Below are 15,776 nucleotides of genomic sequence, written 5' to 3' on the forward strand. Positions count from 1 at the left end.
CCAAAAATTGTTGGCTGTCTCAATCAATTTCTTTTGGTTTCCCTGCCTCATTGAGAGGTGTGGAACCTTGTTTTTGTGATGGTGGGGTTTCAGCCTGCTCCAGCATCAGAAGCACCATCCTGAATGGCCAGTTCACAGCACAAGACGCCCCACCATATTTAGGGCAGGGCTTTGTTTTCTTCTGCCTGGCAATACTACGCATGGGATGGAGGTCATAGACAATAAAAAGAGCCCTAGGTCCCTGATGTGTTGAGAGAAAAGTCACAGGTTTAGATTCCAATTCGAACAATGGGGAATAGGTGTTTTTAATATATTCAAAACCATAAGTCCCTCCGGATTCAACTTGCATAATGTCCTCTCTCTTTGGGTTTAATCCTTCTTTGATATTATTCACTCACTGCAGAATGGATTTTAAATATGTGTGATCTAAAAAACTTTGATTTTTTTGCTGGAACATTCGAGTAACTAGAAGATATGTAGTGTGTAAATGACACCTACATCATGTTTACAGCTAAAGTCCATCTTCGATGCACATTGTGGACTGAAAGTTTAAAGGCTGTTAAAAATTCCAAAGGTTCAATACTTTAGTAGATAGTTAGGCATAATGCCTTCGATGGTGAAAGGAAAGTTCAGGTTACCCTAACTAAGCAAAAGCAAATATTGAAATAGTAGATGTATAATTTGTGGTTCACTCAATTGGCATTAATACATTTTTTCGTTTTCTTTGCTTTTTTAACTAGGCTTCGTGGTTTTCCATGCGCATGCTGCTACCTCAGACATACTTTGAATGCCTGGTTCTCTTTGGCTGACAGCATTTTCTGCAGATTTATTGTATCACATGCGTTTTCGTAGTAGGGAAAGTACCCCACGTGTTTATCTTGCTCAAAATGTACATTTATAGTAAATTAAGCTCCAAAATTCCATTTTGAAATACATGTTTTGGAATTAAAATGTATGTAAAATTGATTCTGACAAAGATGCGCGCTAAGGACACATATCTACTTTTAACGCACAGGAAATATGCTCTTCCTGAAGAATAACAGGCAGCCCACGTCAACAGATTTTGCGTTTCAGGAAGTGCCAATGACTGAGCTAAGATTTAGGGAAAACAATTAGCATTGCCATGCCTCAGCATTCTGAGGTTATGATAGACTCCCGCTCAGTTTTGTTTGCTCTCTTTCAACTGATAAAGAAAGGAAGCGGTTTCCTTGAAAGTGCTGCCTCATCTCTTCTTCAACTGAAATTTAGCTGGGCTTAGGAAGTACACTAAAGAACCACTTCTCCTTTCTCTTGGCTGCCCAACCCACATTGTATTGTGCACAAAGACATGCCACGCGTTGTTCACCAAAAACATGTGCTGCTGTGCGCTTCTTCACCCTACTTTCCAGTGAGCAGACTCTGTCCGGGCCAAAGGGAGTATGAGTGGTCGCCATCTTGTAGAGGTGATAACACTGATTAAGATCCAATCAGTGCAGGTATGTACCTAGACTGGTGTCTAAATTCAGCGTAGGACACCTTGCCAAATTTAAATGTGAATAATCTACACAAATGCATTAATTGTCATTCCAAGACAGCACATAGTGTTGTGAAATATTCAGATCCTAATGACGCTGGTTCACACAGTTGTAATTATTTTCACAAGCATGCAGATTTAGACAAATTGAAATAGGCACGTGCTGGTAATGGTTCATACTGTTCCTTTAAATTGATGGATTTATGTTCATCGCATTTTGCGTACTTTATTTGAAACTGCTTAATTTGTGATTTGCTAGATATGTTATATACAGAACAATTTATTGTTAATACGTGCACTCCAAATCAAGTTATTAGTTATTTCGTTCACGTGTGTGTTGAGCAATTAACTTTTAGTGTACGTCATGCATAGGAAGGACAATAGATTTTATTTTAATAGCTGAAATATTTTCGTAAAGTCTTATATGCACCTTAACGATCAATTTAGCATTCTCATTTCCAACATGCAAACGTTTTTAGGGACACTACATGAGGTAAACTATAATGTAAAGAAAAACTGCGGCGTGAATCCCAATTTGAGTGCAAATCCTTTTTCTCACAAACAAGAGTTTGTGCCTGATGAGGATTGGAAAGCGTCTGCAAATTGCACACATCATGGATTGTAACCTGCTTGCTCTTCGACTGCTAAATCCTAACGAAAATATTGTCGGCAATTATCACAAAAAAGCTTGTAGCTCCCACAGTAGAGATCGATCTGCAAATTATGCAGTTGGTAGTATCCAAATTCTGTGCAATCTGTATTTACCGAGGGCTCAATTGTCATCTAAGATTTCACCCTGCGTGTAACTGGCCTGACATGTTACTCTAGGTCTCATAGGCAGAGAGAATGCCAGAGAAACAGTTCTCACCACTCTCAATGTGCCTGTTGAGTGTCTGCTTTGCAAATTCATGCATGAAAAAACTTACAACTAAAAAAGCTATCGGAACATTTCCTTTCTGTTTTGTGGGTTTGAGCCTCGTTTTTACGACTGTACTCATCACAATTATGTTTGAATTTGCTTATCACTTCCTGGTCAGCACAATGCCTCTCTCTTTTTGAAAGCATGTTACAATTCTGCACGTTTTCACGGTAAATATAAAACTGAACAATTCCACACCTCTGTATCTCAGCAAAGCATGACTTATTCAACAGGACATGTAACTCTTTCTTATAGTTTGTACATGATGTAAAGCAAGTTATCTCAAAACTAACATGAAAATGCATGCCTATATCCCAATTTAAACTGGTGTGCTGTTATCCATGTAATGACTTTCTACAATTCATAGAAACCTGGAAACAAAGTTAGCTTTGTTGACTATGTGCTGGAAAGAATGACGATGAATCATCTGGGCTCTCCATCTACCCAACCCTACTAGACTGACCGCCATTTTCACCTGGTACTCTCCTGGCAGAAACGGACAAAAACAAGCTAGATCCAAGTATACAATATTTATCTTGTTTTTAAAGTATCAAAACATTTCCATTTCATTAAAATCATCAATACATCTGGACCCTGTTTCAAACATGTGTGATAAAGTGTTGTACCACATATACAAATCTACTGTAATGTATGATCTTTTTAACAATATGATCATGTTTCATACGTCATAATCTGTTTGATGAATTGATGATTTTAATGAAATGGAAATGTTTGATACTTTAAGAAAAAGATAAATATCATGAAAATAAAAAGATTTTTGATAATATACATGCCCAAATGTGATTAATTATATGTTGCCCTGATAGATTAATGGTCTTTTGAACATTGTATACTTGGATCTAGCTTGTTTTTCTCCCTTTCATGTTGTTTTCCCTACAGCTAGCAAGTGCATGTGTTGTATGTAGGGGTCCTTAATTTTTCCAAATCACTCTCTTGGCAGATCCCTTTGTTCATCCTTTAGTCTTTATCTTCATGTACCCACAACAGTAAGGAAGAAATGGGGCAACAGAGCCTTTTTTACAGCTGCCAGTAAACTCTGGAATACTCTGCTGATAAACATCAAAGCCATCTACAAACATCTCCCTTTTAGAATACCCTTAAAAAATGGCTATTCTGCCTATAGACCTTATCATATCACCCTCTTGCAGACTTTCTTCTTTCGGGATGTTCAGTCTATAGCTCCTCAACGCCCTTGGGTAACTGCTGTGCTTGATAAGCTCAAAAATCAAATCAAAATCAAAAAATCATATCAAATCTGTTATGGTAAAAACTTCTATCTGATGGAAAGAAATATTTGAATTACATGATAGTATAGTGAAATTAAGTAAAACGCTGGATCAAGACGTTCTGTGTTGTCAGCATGCCCAGTGGTTACTTTTCCTTGATTGTTTTGGTTTCTGACATGCATGTTCCCATGGGAAGGATACTGGTGCCTGCTTTCGATATTCTTGGAAGGGCCCATGGCCTGGGCCGTATGATGAGAGGGGACTACTACAAGCATTGAACGACCAGGTTTCACCTTCATTTCTTCTCATAACACCTTCCCTCTCCACCATGCTATATATTTGACAGGTACTGTTTTAGCATGGGGAGCTGATGGAAGAGCCAAGGATGCAGATTCAGCACCCAGCTTGGTGGAATACCTGGTACCATCTCTCAGTTGCGTGACTGGGGGTTGAAGATGTCTATTTCATCCCTAAGTTTCGCCAATGGTTTGGTTGGACGGGTTATGATGTTTTAGTGTGGTGCAGAGCTTTCAAGAAATGGGACAACAATGGACTGTTAAACATAGAATCATTTCACCTTTCTCCAGGTTTTCAACAATCGTATCTGACACGTTAGAAAAACTATCTTCGGATTCAGAGTATCTCAATACTCGTCTATATTCATTTACTTCTCGGAAATAGCATACAATGTTGCGGTATAAGAAGCTGTCATAGACTATTATTCTGAAAATAGTTTACTGCTTGATAGTGAAAGATGGCCATGCAAAAATGTTGTGCTCGCCTTGAATTCACAGTCCTATGCATTCAGTGCCCTCTTGTCACCTTCTTCCAATCTTGAGTGTCTGAAGGGTTCCTTTGACCAGCCGCAAGACGTACTTCCTCTTCGAATCCTGCAGGTGTTGACAACAATGAGGGTGAAAATAGCTTGCTGAGTGGTTGGAATATAAAGGGAGCAATGGGTATTGAGGCAATAATGGAAGTAAATGTATTTAATAGTTTCAGGGTCCACGCCCATCAATCTACATGAAGCTGTGTTCTATTGATGCAGCCGAAGGGTGTTTCCACTTCATTTATGACAGTCACACTTGGCTGTCTTTCACATGCGACATAGTTCTTGTTATGTTTGAGAGAGGTTAATCAAGACATAAGCCCTTATATAGAGATTTAGGGACTGAATATTCAACCAAATAAAAAAAAAGCAGATATCCTGTTCACTCTATCACAAGTTACATAGGCAAAACTGCATTAGTAATATGGCAAATATGGCAGACAGGGCATCCACCATGTTTGTGACAGCCTATCCCATCTGCTGAACTCTAAATAAGGGCCAGAACTAATTGTGGGAACTTCAGTGCTGAGTCCCAGCAGACTCCATTAATAGTCAGTCAGAATAAGGCACAGATTGAAAAGACACATTTGCTGCACATTTATTTGGTCCAAAGTATTAGTATTTAGGTGGTAGCATGAAGTCATTCTGAGCAGATAATTAATTCCAATGTGCCTGGTAAAAAGTTACCGGGTCCATCAGAAAAATGAGTTCAACTGGAGCCCCTTTGCTCAGTGTTATTCCACCTGGAGATTTTGTTTGCTTTAAGCATGCACATTCTCTGGTAAAAGAATACAGAGGAAAATATGTGGAAATAGGTACAAGAAGTATGATTATCACAAACTTCTGGTACCACCTAGTAACAGTTTATTGTGGGGGGTTTAGGGGGGGTTGATAACAGGGTTTTTTTTATCAGAGTGGGCCACTCTTAAGGAGGACCTTTGTGTTACATATTTCAATGATGGTACCTTTATAGTTGTCAAGCTCATCTCCTATGGAGCACCTGGCCTAACACAATGATGCAGGGTTGTTAGAAAGTCAACGTTTCTGGCCTGTTCACCCAGTTATTTGGTGCTGAATGGAACTGGTAGTAACTGACTCTGACTGTGTCCTGGGCTCTGCTAGTCAGGTCCAGGGCCAGTGCTATGTTAAACAGAAACACATACATTGAGGTACACTTATAATAGGTATGACCTACCCTATAAGTCCCTAGTAGATAATAGGCCCAGGGGATGAAAAGTACCTATAAATCCATGTTATATAATAGGGCATGGCAGTTTAGAGGCCAGCAGCTTTTGTTTCACTTGCATGTGTACACTGCTGAGCGCTTTAGGTCATTTTAAAAGCAGCCCTGTGTTGCAGCACTGCTTTTAAAAATAAAATTAATTGCAAACTTGACTCTTGTGGTATGGGCACCTTGAAAGTGATACTCTACCTTATTTGTACATTGTGGGTAATCCCAAGGTCTCCCCTAGGTGTTTCAGCAGTGGAGTGGTCATGTAACTATAAGCAGGGTCCCTATCAAAGAGGTTTTATAAACTCTGATAAGTGAAAGCTGCCCATTTTATGTTTCCCCATTGTGGGAAATTCACTGCAAATTCAACTTTGGTGCAGTGGGCACTGTGAAATAATTACCAACATCGTTTTTGCATATTAGGAGTGGGAGAGGCTGTAATTATGAGCCGGGGATTTATAAAAGAGGTTTTATAAACCTTGGTGAGGAAGAAATTGAACATTTAATTTTTTCCCCTTGAAAATAGTTGGCCTCATAGGCTAACATGACAATATGTTATGGATGTATAACCATTGCTCGGAAACTGTAAAAAAACAGCATTCAAAGACTGAACAGAATGGCATTGATAAATCCAGCAACTTGGTATTGTTGCATTTATCATAACTTGTACAAAAAAGAAGTTATAAGACTTTCATATCTGTAAGCCAAAATACAACCTCTAGCGCTATTCCCTGATTGGTCAGCCCCGAGGGGATTAGCCAGGCTGCCTTGATTAGGTAATTCAGAGGCAATCTACTGGAGAGAGCTCTGTGGGGCACAGGAATGTCAGAGGAGGGTGTTGGGCCCTAAAGCATCAGCTTTAAAGGAAGAACAGGCCAAGCAAGCCTGTCAGCCAGGACCACTCCCTCTACCTGCCAGATGAGAGACTTAAGGAAGGAATTCACAGATGTGAATGAGAAGAGTTTATGGAAATAAGCCATACTCTGAGTTTGATTTAGTTAGCTCTTGCTGCTCTGCTGAAATGTCAGCCATGATGGATTTTGAGAGAATAGTGCCTTCTGGGACAAGACTATGCCACACTTTGGAGGAAGTTGTCATGCTTTGGGTGATGCTCTGCACCTCATTGGAAAAGGGTGCAACCGTGCTTGTCATAAGAGCAGTGCTTAATTTGTAAAATATTAAGTGCCAGGGCTCTGACCAGGAGGCCACTGCACCTTGCACCACCCATCTCCCCTGTCATCGCCGCCAAAGCAACTACTAACCCTCCCTCTCGCATGTAAATTACAGTAAATATTATTCCAGGTCCCCAAAGCTAAAGGAATGGCTGGGGGAGGCAGGTATTAGTCATTTTTTATGTATATTGTTTCCCTAAACAGCTGTTATACTGCTCCTCTCTAAATCACATGAGCAGCGCCACCTTGTGGCAGACTTCCCTAAGTGTGGTGTTGACAATTAGGTGCCGGTGCCGAGCACCGGAAACCAATTTAGTGCCGGTGCTCAGCACCGGAAAGCTCCGGCTCAAATTAAGCTCTGCATAAGAGAACATTGTATAAATATGTGAGAGGTGCAGAGTAAGCCTGGGTGGTGAACTCTGCTCCGTTCGTGGAGTTTGCTGAGTTTTTCGCAGTCCACACTTAATGGAGCTTGCGGAGTTCCAAAAAATGGTAAGTTGGCGAACGCGAGTGATGAAAATCCAATGCTAGACCACTTACCTGTGACATTTTTCAATGCGGCGGTCACAGATGGTCGCTACCGCTTTCATTGAGAAACCTTCTGTTCACTTTGAGGAAGCTGACACTCAAGTAGATCTTCTACTTAAGTGGCAGAAAGAAGCAGCACCCTCTGACACTGTGCAAGATGCCATTTGTGCTGATTTTACAGCGCGTGACAAACACTCAGCACTGAAAATCAGTGCAAACAGCACAAGGTAACCCACTCCTTCACTCATGGATCTCCGCATAGCTTGGCGGAGTTTTGTCAGCGAACTCCGCCCAGGCTTAGTGGAAAAACTCTCAGTTCTGCTGCCTGAAACTACAAGAAGGAGGATTGTCCTACTGGAATACTGATCTGCACCCAAGGGCCTGCCTGGTGAAGACTCCGCCTGCTGCACTATCTGGGACTACAGCTCTGAAGACTTTGACTTGCTTCAAGAAGGAGTAAGGAGTGAATTCCCTGCAGCTACAGGTTAACAGAGCTTAACTGACCTTTCTCCAGCCAGAGTCTGGAGTACATCCAGTGGAGTTTTAAGGGGTTGACAAAGTGGATGTTGGGAAGTGAAGTCCAGACCTGACAAGGGCCAATAGGAGATTCCAGACTCTTGGATTTGAGTTTTGAACACTTGGAACCCACCAGGAGACCTTCTGGAAGGACATCCCGAAGTTTGGGAAACTTTTTGGGAAAAAGCTCCTTAAAGGGACCTACTCAACCGCGAGGGCCAAACTGGCCACCTTCAAACATGACCAAACCCAGATTCCAGGTTTGTCCCCTGAACAGCTCCGGAGGCCTGACTTCCAGACTTTGACCGGCAACTTCTTTAAAGTCAAGCCTGTGAACTTTCACCAAATCCAGAGTGGTGGAGAGTAGCGAAGGTCCTTGGTGCAAAAAGCGCCAGAAACATTTCTCGGTCCAAAGGTAAAATTGTGACCAAGGCCTACCGCATGTGGTATCCAAGCAGGGCTCTATCGCGGTCAGCCTCAAACTTTGATTTTGTCCCTGGCAAGCACAACCAGATTTCCAGAAGTGACGCTATTGGTTTGTAATCACTAGAAAGTGTTTGTTCCTCAAAAGTTCATATCTCCAGTTCCTTACATTTGTTTTTCATGGTTTTTTGTGTCATTGTAAAGATGAAACTATTTCCTCTTTTCATAAACTAGTGTGAATTTTTGTGTGTGATTTGTGTCTTACTTATTTACTGTATTGGTGTTTTTAAATGCTTTACATGACTGTCTCCTCAGTTAAGCCTTATTGCTTGGTGTCAGCTACCAAGGGTTGAGCAAGGAACTATTTAATAGTGACCCTATTTAGGATCCAGTACCATGTTGGTATCATTGTTGCTGGTATTAGGTGTCTACCTACCACTCCCTATAACCCACCATCCAGCATGGGTGGATCATCTCTTACAAGAAATCTTTCTACCATCAAACAAGGTAGTCATGTAATTCTTCGCAGAGTGAGATGTAGCTTCCGAAAGAAAGATATTTGAATTTGATCCAATTCTGTGGCACTACTGCTCTAAATTAATGATCTGAGCTTTACTTTCAATCTTGTCTTAAAACCACATTCAATTACATCCTTTCGGGTGATTTATGTAGCCCTCAGAAGGAGAGAAAACACTCAATAGCCCCCCACAAGACCTAGGATAACTCCTAAAAACCTTGCCCCTTTACATCTTCAAACCCATGCAGGGATTTAAAAGAACCTGGATTTCACATTTTGCAGGTGTAACAACCTCATAGAGAGCATAGACTTTTTGGTGGCAACCAGGCAGCAGCTCCTTACTGGGAGGTCGTGTTTTGCATTTCTAATCATACAAGTGGGAAAAAGATTTCTGTAGATGTTTTTAAGCATAACATTTCTCACCTCTATTCTCTGAACCAATGAGGATGCATCTCCCTTACAATCTATTAAATTAGCATGTTTGTCTTTGTTCATGTTTGTTTTTTAATCTATTATCAAACGTAGGGGGATATTCTCAAGAACGTGTGATAATCATCGCAAAATTAACGTAACGCAACTTTGCATATCACAGTCTATCATGGGAAAATAACACTATGTTAACGTTGTATTCACAACCCGGCGGCACCATGCGACAGTCCCACGATAACGTGTCAAATGACCGCGTTAAAAGTAATGCAACGCTGCAAAAATGCAAAACACGAACGTGAAAATAGTAACGATGAGGCCAATCGCGATACAAAAATCAGCGATAACCAGCGATAGGCCTGCAATTCCCACGTGTCATGTGGGAAAATGCACCATAAAAGCAAAGCAAAAAAATGGTGAGATGACAATGTACGAGCACAACCCCACACCTGTGACATAGAACAAATGACCATTGTCCCGCATCACATAGGCATCTCCTCACAGTCACAATGTACATTGACATGCAGTCTGCATGTAAACTGCGCCAATGCTGACACATGCATGGAACACACTGTGAAAATGCATCTCCCCATCACATTGCAGAGGTACAAGCAACCCCTCCTGCACACAGAGGTGTCATGACCATGAATAATCAATTATGAAAGCGTGGACAGATGTAGGGGACGTGACTCTCGCTTACATACATGTTGCCCATGTTGTGGGACTTGAGTCACAGGGGGCATCCCTGCATCATGGTGTTACATATCTGACCCCAAAAGGACCCAATAGGCATGTATGATCACTGACCCCGAGCGGGCTTGCGCACCCTCATGTACCCCTCTGCCGAGCTCGCACTCCCGGGCCATGCTACATAGCAACATTGTATATTGCATGACGGGTGGTGCCGACACTACACCAGAGACACACGCATTAGTAACCTCCTTGGCAAGGCCTAAACTCAACCATGTCCAGAGCCATGCGTTGAATGATCACACCCCTACGCCGCACTGCCATATGCCGGTCCACTTCCTTACGCTCACAGGGGGCCTGACACAGCTACATGTCCCAGGTCTACCCCACTGCCTGAGGTGACAAGGTTGCGCACGCTGTACACAGCACAATGTAATGTGGTACTACCCGGGTCCCTCATGCATACATAGTGACCACGAAGACACACCGAGATAGTTTGTAGAACTGGCTACGGGCACGTGCACCCGGCACCTTTTATTGCCAGGTTCACACCTCCAGTGACGCCTGTGCTGGATGGGTGTTGGGTAGTGTAAGCCACCCCTCAGGGTTGGTTGGTGCTGGCAACAACTACAACAGTGATCAGACAAGCAGAAGTTCAAAGTACAAACAGCAAGGGTCCATGACTTGAGCTGCACAGAGTTAGTGGCCCCGGATACACTGCAGCCGGCACAGGCACACCCGCAAGGGACGGTGACTTGCGATTTACTGAGATAGGGCCGCGAGAGCTGAGCGGGTCCTTGTTGATGTCCAAGGAGAATGTCGTGGAGTGTTACGGGGGACAGTGGAAGGTGCCTATCCAGGGCATGATGCAGAGGGCAGAAGCAAGCAGAAACATGCAATATGGATGCTACAGTCTCCTTTTTCCCCACCATGTCAGTATCAGCTACATGATGATGAAGACAAGCCCCAGGCCATAGACTCAGACACCACCAAAGTTCAACCAGAGAGTGTCCCTGACTCCCGTGGTACAGAGTTAATGGCACCAGAGCTGGTAGGGGATGCAGTCTGCGATGAGGCCTGTACAATGATATCGCCAATAAATAAATCAAGGCTCAGTTCCAAATGTGTGATCTACAGGACCACAGTGTCGGCCCGAGGCAGTGGTCAGCATGGGCCCACAGCCATGTGTTGTTTGCTTGCGATGCACAGAATTAGTGGCACCAGAGCAGCTGTTGGTAGTGTTCGATCACCTCCGTAATGAGAATCCTTTTTTCCTGAGGACTGAACCACGTCTTCCTCTTACTCCTCTCCTTGCGTACAATGCTGTGTACTCTGCCATTGCATAATCAAGACTCAGTTCCAAATGTGTGACCTACTCTGCCGCAGTGTAGGCCGGAGGCACAAGTCAGCAAGGGCCCACAGACAAGTTTGGTCAGAATGGTGTGAACAGAGTTGGTCGCACCACATCTAATGGAGTATAGTGACATAAACTCAGCTATAAAATATGTACTCTGCCATTGTGTAATCAAGACTCAGTTCCAAATGTGTAACCTACTTGTCCGCTGTGTATGCTGGTGGAGTACGTCAATGAGAAAGGAGTACTGCGGGCCTTGCTCGCGGAGCTCGTGATGGTCTGAGGAGGCTGCAAAGGTCGCGGTCTGAGGAGGCTGCCAAGGTCGCGGTCCTCGGGCTTGGAGCTTGCCCCGGTATGTGGTGAGTCCTCTTGGAGACACGCGGGTGTTGGCAGGTGAGCAGTGAGGCCTGGATGTGCAGGGGCGGGCAAGTCGAGATCTGGGGACCAGCGGCCTGGGGTGCAGCAGGCGCACAGGATCGCAGGCACCACCGCTCACGGCGTCAGCATCGTGGCGGGATGAGAGGCGCCGCTCTGGCAGACACATTGGCCATTCCAGAAGGGAACCACGCCCAGGGCTATGTGCTTTTTATTCACACCCCTATGCTAGCCTGGCATACGCTGGGCCTGCCTACTCTGCACACGCTTACAGGGGGGACGTAACAAGCTGCATTTTCGAGATCTTCCCCAGTGGCTAGAGTGGCATGGTTGCGTCCACCGTCCACAACACTACCACCACCAGCAGTATATGTCGACATGGATTTGTCTGGGGGGGTGAGGGGGACCGGGGGCGGCCCGGGGGTGTGGGGGTGGTGGGTGTTGAGGCCCTGTTAGGGCTCAGAGCTGCATGATGAGTAGCTCCATGGCATCTGTTGTTCTTCCAGTCCGTCTGTGGGCTGGGCTCCCTTTTCTGGTGCAGGTTGTCGTCCGACTTTGCATCAGGTCAGAGCAGGTGTTAATTTCCTGCTGCTAACGTGCCGTATCGCCTGTTTTGTGGCCTTATCACTGATTGGGCTGTTCGTTGGGAATGGTGCGGTGTGGTGTTGTCGCGGCTTTTTGCTCGGGAACGCCTACTCTGCATCTCATTAGCGTTAGTTGCCGGGGTCATCTGTGGTGAGGTTTTTTGTGGCTGCTTTCGCAGGTATAGTGGTGATATGGGCTGTTTGCATCAGCTTGTGATTGGGGAGATACATTTATCGCAACTTTGGCTGAGATAAAGTGCTGAAAACTCGGCGATAGATTCTTGAGAATATGCCCCATAGTTTCCTATACCTAAGTCTTTATTTATTTTAGTCTTTAGAAGGTTCAATTCCTTTATGCCTGCAATTACTCTTTCTTTTACTTTGAGTCATATTTTACACTTTAATGTGCTGTTTTCATGAGATTCTTTAAATCAAGACCCACAAGAATGAAAATGCTTCATGCATCATGGGATTGTAGAAAACTCATCATTTTTGCCCTGATCACCCACATTTCTGACTGATGCTGGTGGTTACTGGCTCTGAAAGTGCCCTCGGTTCTGCTAACCAGGCCCAAGGGCAGTGCTCTGTTCTCTGAAGGTATATAGTAATTGGTATATTTCTAATTGGCAAAGACAACCTACCTGCGAGTCCCTATTATATGGTGGGGCATGTAGGTTTTAGTGGCCTTCGTAGACTTAATGCACTTAAGGGTGTACTGCTGTGATGCCTGGTGTCATTTTAAAGACAGACCTGCCTTGCAAGATGCTTTTAAAATACAACTAATTCTATATTCAACTTTGTTAATAGAAGTACTTCCAAAGTCCAAAACTACCTTTCTATTACTTATAAGTCACCCTTAAGGTCTGCCCTAGATGCCCCCGTAGGGTGCCTAGTTTTAAAAAGCAGGGACAATATAACATATGTTTTATGTGCACTGGTAAGGGAACCAGCCACATTAGTTGTTCCCCTATTGCAGCGCTGCTAGCCCCATTGACTAACATGGGGAAGGCTTTATTAAACTTTATAAAGTCTGTTAGAAATGGGATTTCTGGTTGGCTGAGGCTTGCGCCAAAGCCAGACAGAAACCACCACTCTAGTCAGGGCTGGGGAGTTACACGCCAAAGATAACCCCTGCTCACCCCCTTGGTAGCTTGGCACGAGCAGACAGGCTTATCCCTGAGGCGATGTGTAAAGCGTTTGCGCGCGCACCCAGCAACACCACCCAAGGCCCACCACAAAGGAAACTCCACACAAGGTATTCTATAAAAATAGCCTTTGTATTATACACAACACATCAGATAAAAACACACACTTTACAATGTGCCAACAGGCACGGGCAGAATTTACAAGGGATTATATATACAGGGGACAGGGCCACATGGACCACTGTCAGGAATTAGCACTTTGTAGAAATAGCACTTAGAACGTAGGAATAATATTTTAGAACATAGCACACAATAACATATATAGCACACAACCAGTAACTACTGGTATCAGGCAAGTACCACCTACGCAACCCTAACCACCTTAGGAGAATGTCACGCAGGGAACTAGGACCTCACTAGCACCACCTGTACTAGGAGAAAACAAACAACCACCTAAGTATCACAATACCTGTAGGGGTAAACGCACATTACACATGATGCATCACATTCAGAGGTGTAGAACAAGGGAAACACATGATGCATAAAATAACACATTCAGAGGTGTAGAACAAGGGAAACACATGATGCATAAAATAACACATTCAGAGGTGTAGAACAAGAAACAATAACGCCAAACTCACTTTAGCCACCACTGTGGCAGTCCCTAGGCCAACTGGCCTTGAAGGGGCAAGGGCGCCCTGTGCCTAGCAGAGTCAGGGTGTGCCTGCGCAGGCTGCGCAAACCAAGGTGCACAAAGCACAACCTACACGTAGCAGTTGCCCACTAAGTGCTGGGCAACTGGAGAGATGCTGGGGCACCACTGTGCCTTCCTAAACAAATCTGCAGTACTCACGTGGAGCCTCTCCTGGGCTCTAGCTGTACAAAATGCCCCCTAGAGCCTTCGTGGCTCTGTACGTCACTGTGGGGCAAGGTGGGAGTGGCCCGCTGCCGTCTGGGGCCACTCAGTCACAAACAAAATGCCCCCGGAGCCTCGCAGGCTCTACAACAGGAAATGCCTCCTAAATAATGGGGGAGCGGCCCACTGCCTTCCGGGGCCGCTCTTATTAGCAAAGAAATGCCCCCATAGATAGAGCGCCACTCGCGCTCTGGACGGCTAGAGAATACTGTCCCCGGAAGGTTGGAGTCCCACTCTGGGACTCGAACATACAAAGGCCCACGCTGGCGGGAGCGAAATGCGGGCCGGACCCCCCCTCGGAGCCCTCACTCACCAGGATCGTCGGGGAAGGCTCTTTCCTCAGCCGGCAGCACGTCCCAGTGCGGGGTGGGCTCCCACCTGGGTGGGGGCCCAGGGCCCCGGGGTGCAGGGTAGGCTCCTGCCGGCCCCCCTCAAAGTAGGATCCTGGCAGAGAACAGTTTCTGTGGGGACACAGCCCCATTTTTATACACTAAAAACCCTTTGTTCTGGGTTCAGGGTGAGGGGGAAAACCAGTCGCAGCTGGTTGGGGAGCACCCTTGATGTGCTCAGCCCCTCACTCTATTCACTGCCAGGACTAGGGTCGTCAGTCGCACCACAGGGGGCGGAGCCAGCATTGTGTGGGGAAAACCCTGCCCTATTCAGGACCCAGGTGTACTCCTCCCACCCATCTAGCTGCTGATCTCCCCATTCACCACTGGGTGACTCAGCCTGACTCTGGGGAATCCCTAGCCCGTCACATGACATGACCAGCCAATCACGCGACAAGGCACACATTTCACACTGCACACCGAAGTGCCCACTTCTAGAAGTGGCACTTCCACACTAGGTACATGCACGCCGCACACATCATCGCGCAGCATTCAATCACACGAGTCCACACATACCACACTCGGGCCTGCACACCCCACGCATCAGGAACTACTAGGGACACATACATTCCCCATGCATTCCTATGGGAGGGCAGGCCTATCTCACCACATGCACTCAGAGCGCGCACGCACTTTACCCTGGGACACAGGGAAAGTGCGCAGAAACCAAAAAATCACCACACCAAGTCACCAATAAAAAGCAAAAAAAGTTCAGGGGTGAACCTGCCAGAAGGGCCAAGTCCAACACAACCCCCTTCCAGCCAAAACGCAGGGCAGCCCAATCACCACCGTGATGGACTTCCCTGCTTGGGGCGATAGAACATGGATGCGGGCCCGCAACTGCAGGGACACCCTCCGGTTCTACGCCACGGTGAACCCATGGAATTCTTTCTAACACCACTGTCTGGACCAACTGGGCTACCCCACTGGTACTCCCAAGCTGTCCGCGGCAAAGACCAGGCCCTAGGCCACCCAGGTGCCACCGGTCCTTGCCTAACCACA

The 15,776-nt window shown here is 45.2% G+C and overlaps 1 protein-coding gene across 2 annotated transcripts in view; it reads left to right on the top strand.

The window, feature by feature from the left end:
* Positions 1-1,279: 1,279 nt before the first annotated feature.
* TFEC (transcription factor EC) overlaps positions 1,280-15,776 on the top strand; it is a 331,120-nt gene continuing 316,623 nt past the window's right edge. The window contains exon 1 of one of the 2 annotated variants that reach the window (XM_085650598.1): positions 1,280-1,475. In XM_085650598.1, the coding sequence (XP_085506724.1) occupies positions 1,419-1,475 (57 nt within the window). In that variant the 5' untranslated portion in view covers positions 1,280-1,418. The remainder of the gene's footprint in view (positions 1,476-15,776) is intronic. The other variant, XM_085650599.1, reaches the window with a different exon arrangement.

Source organism: Triturus cristatus, chromosome 4_1 (assembly GCF_964204655.1).
Source record: "Triturus cristatus chromosome 4_1, aTriCri1.1, whole genome shotgun sequence".
Lineage (NCBI taxonomy): Eukaryota > Metazoa > Chordata > Amphibia > Caudata > Salamandridae > Triturus > Triturus cristatus.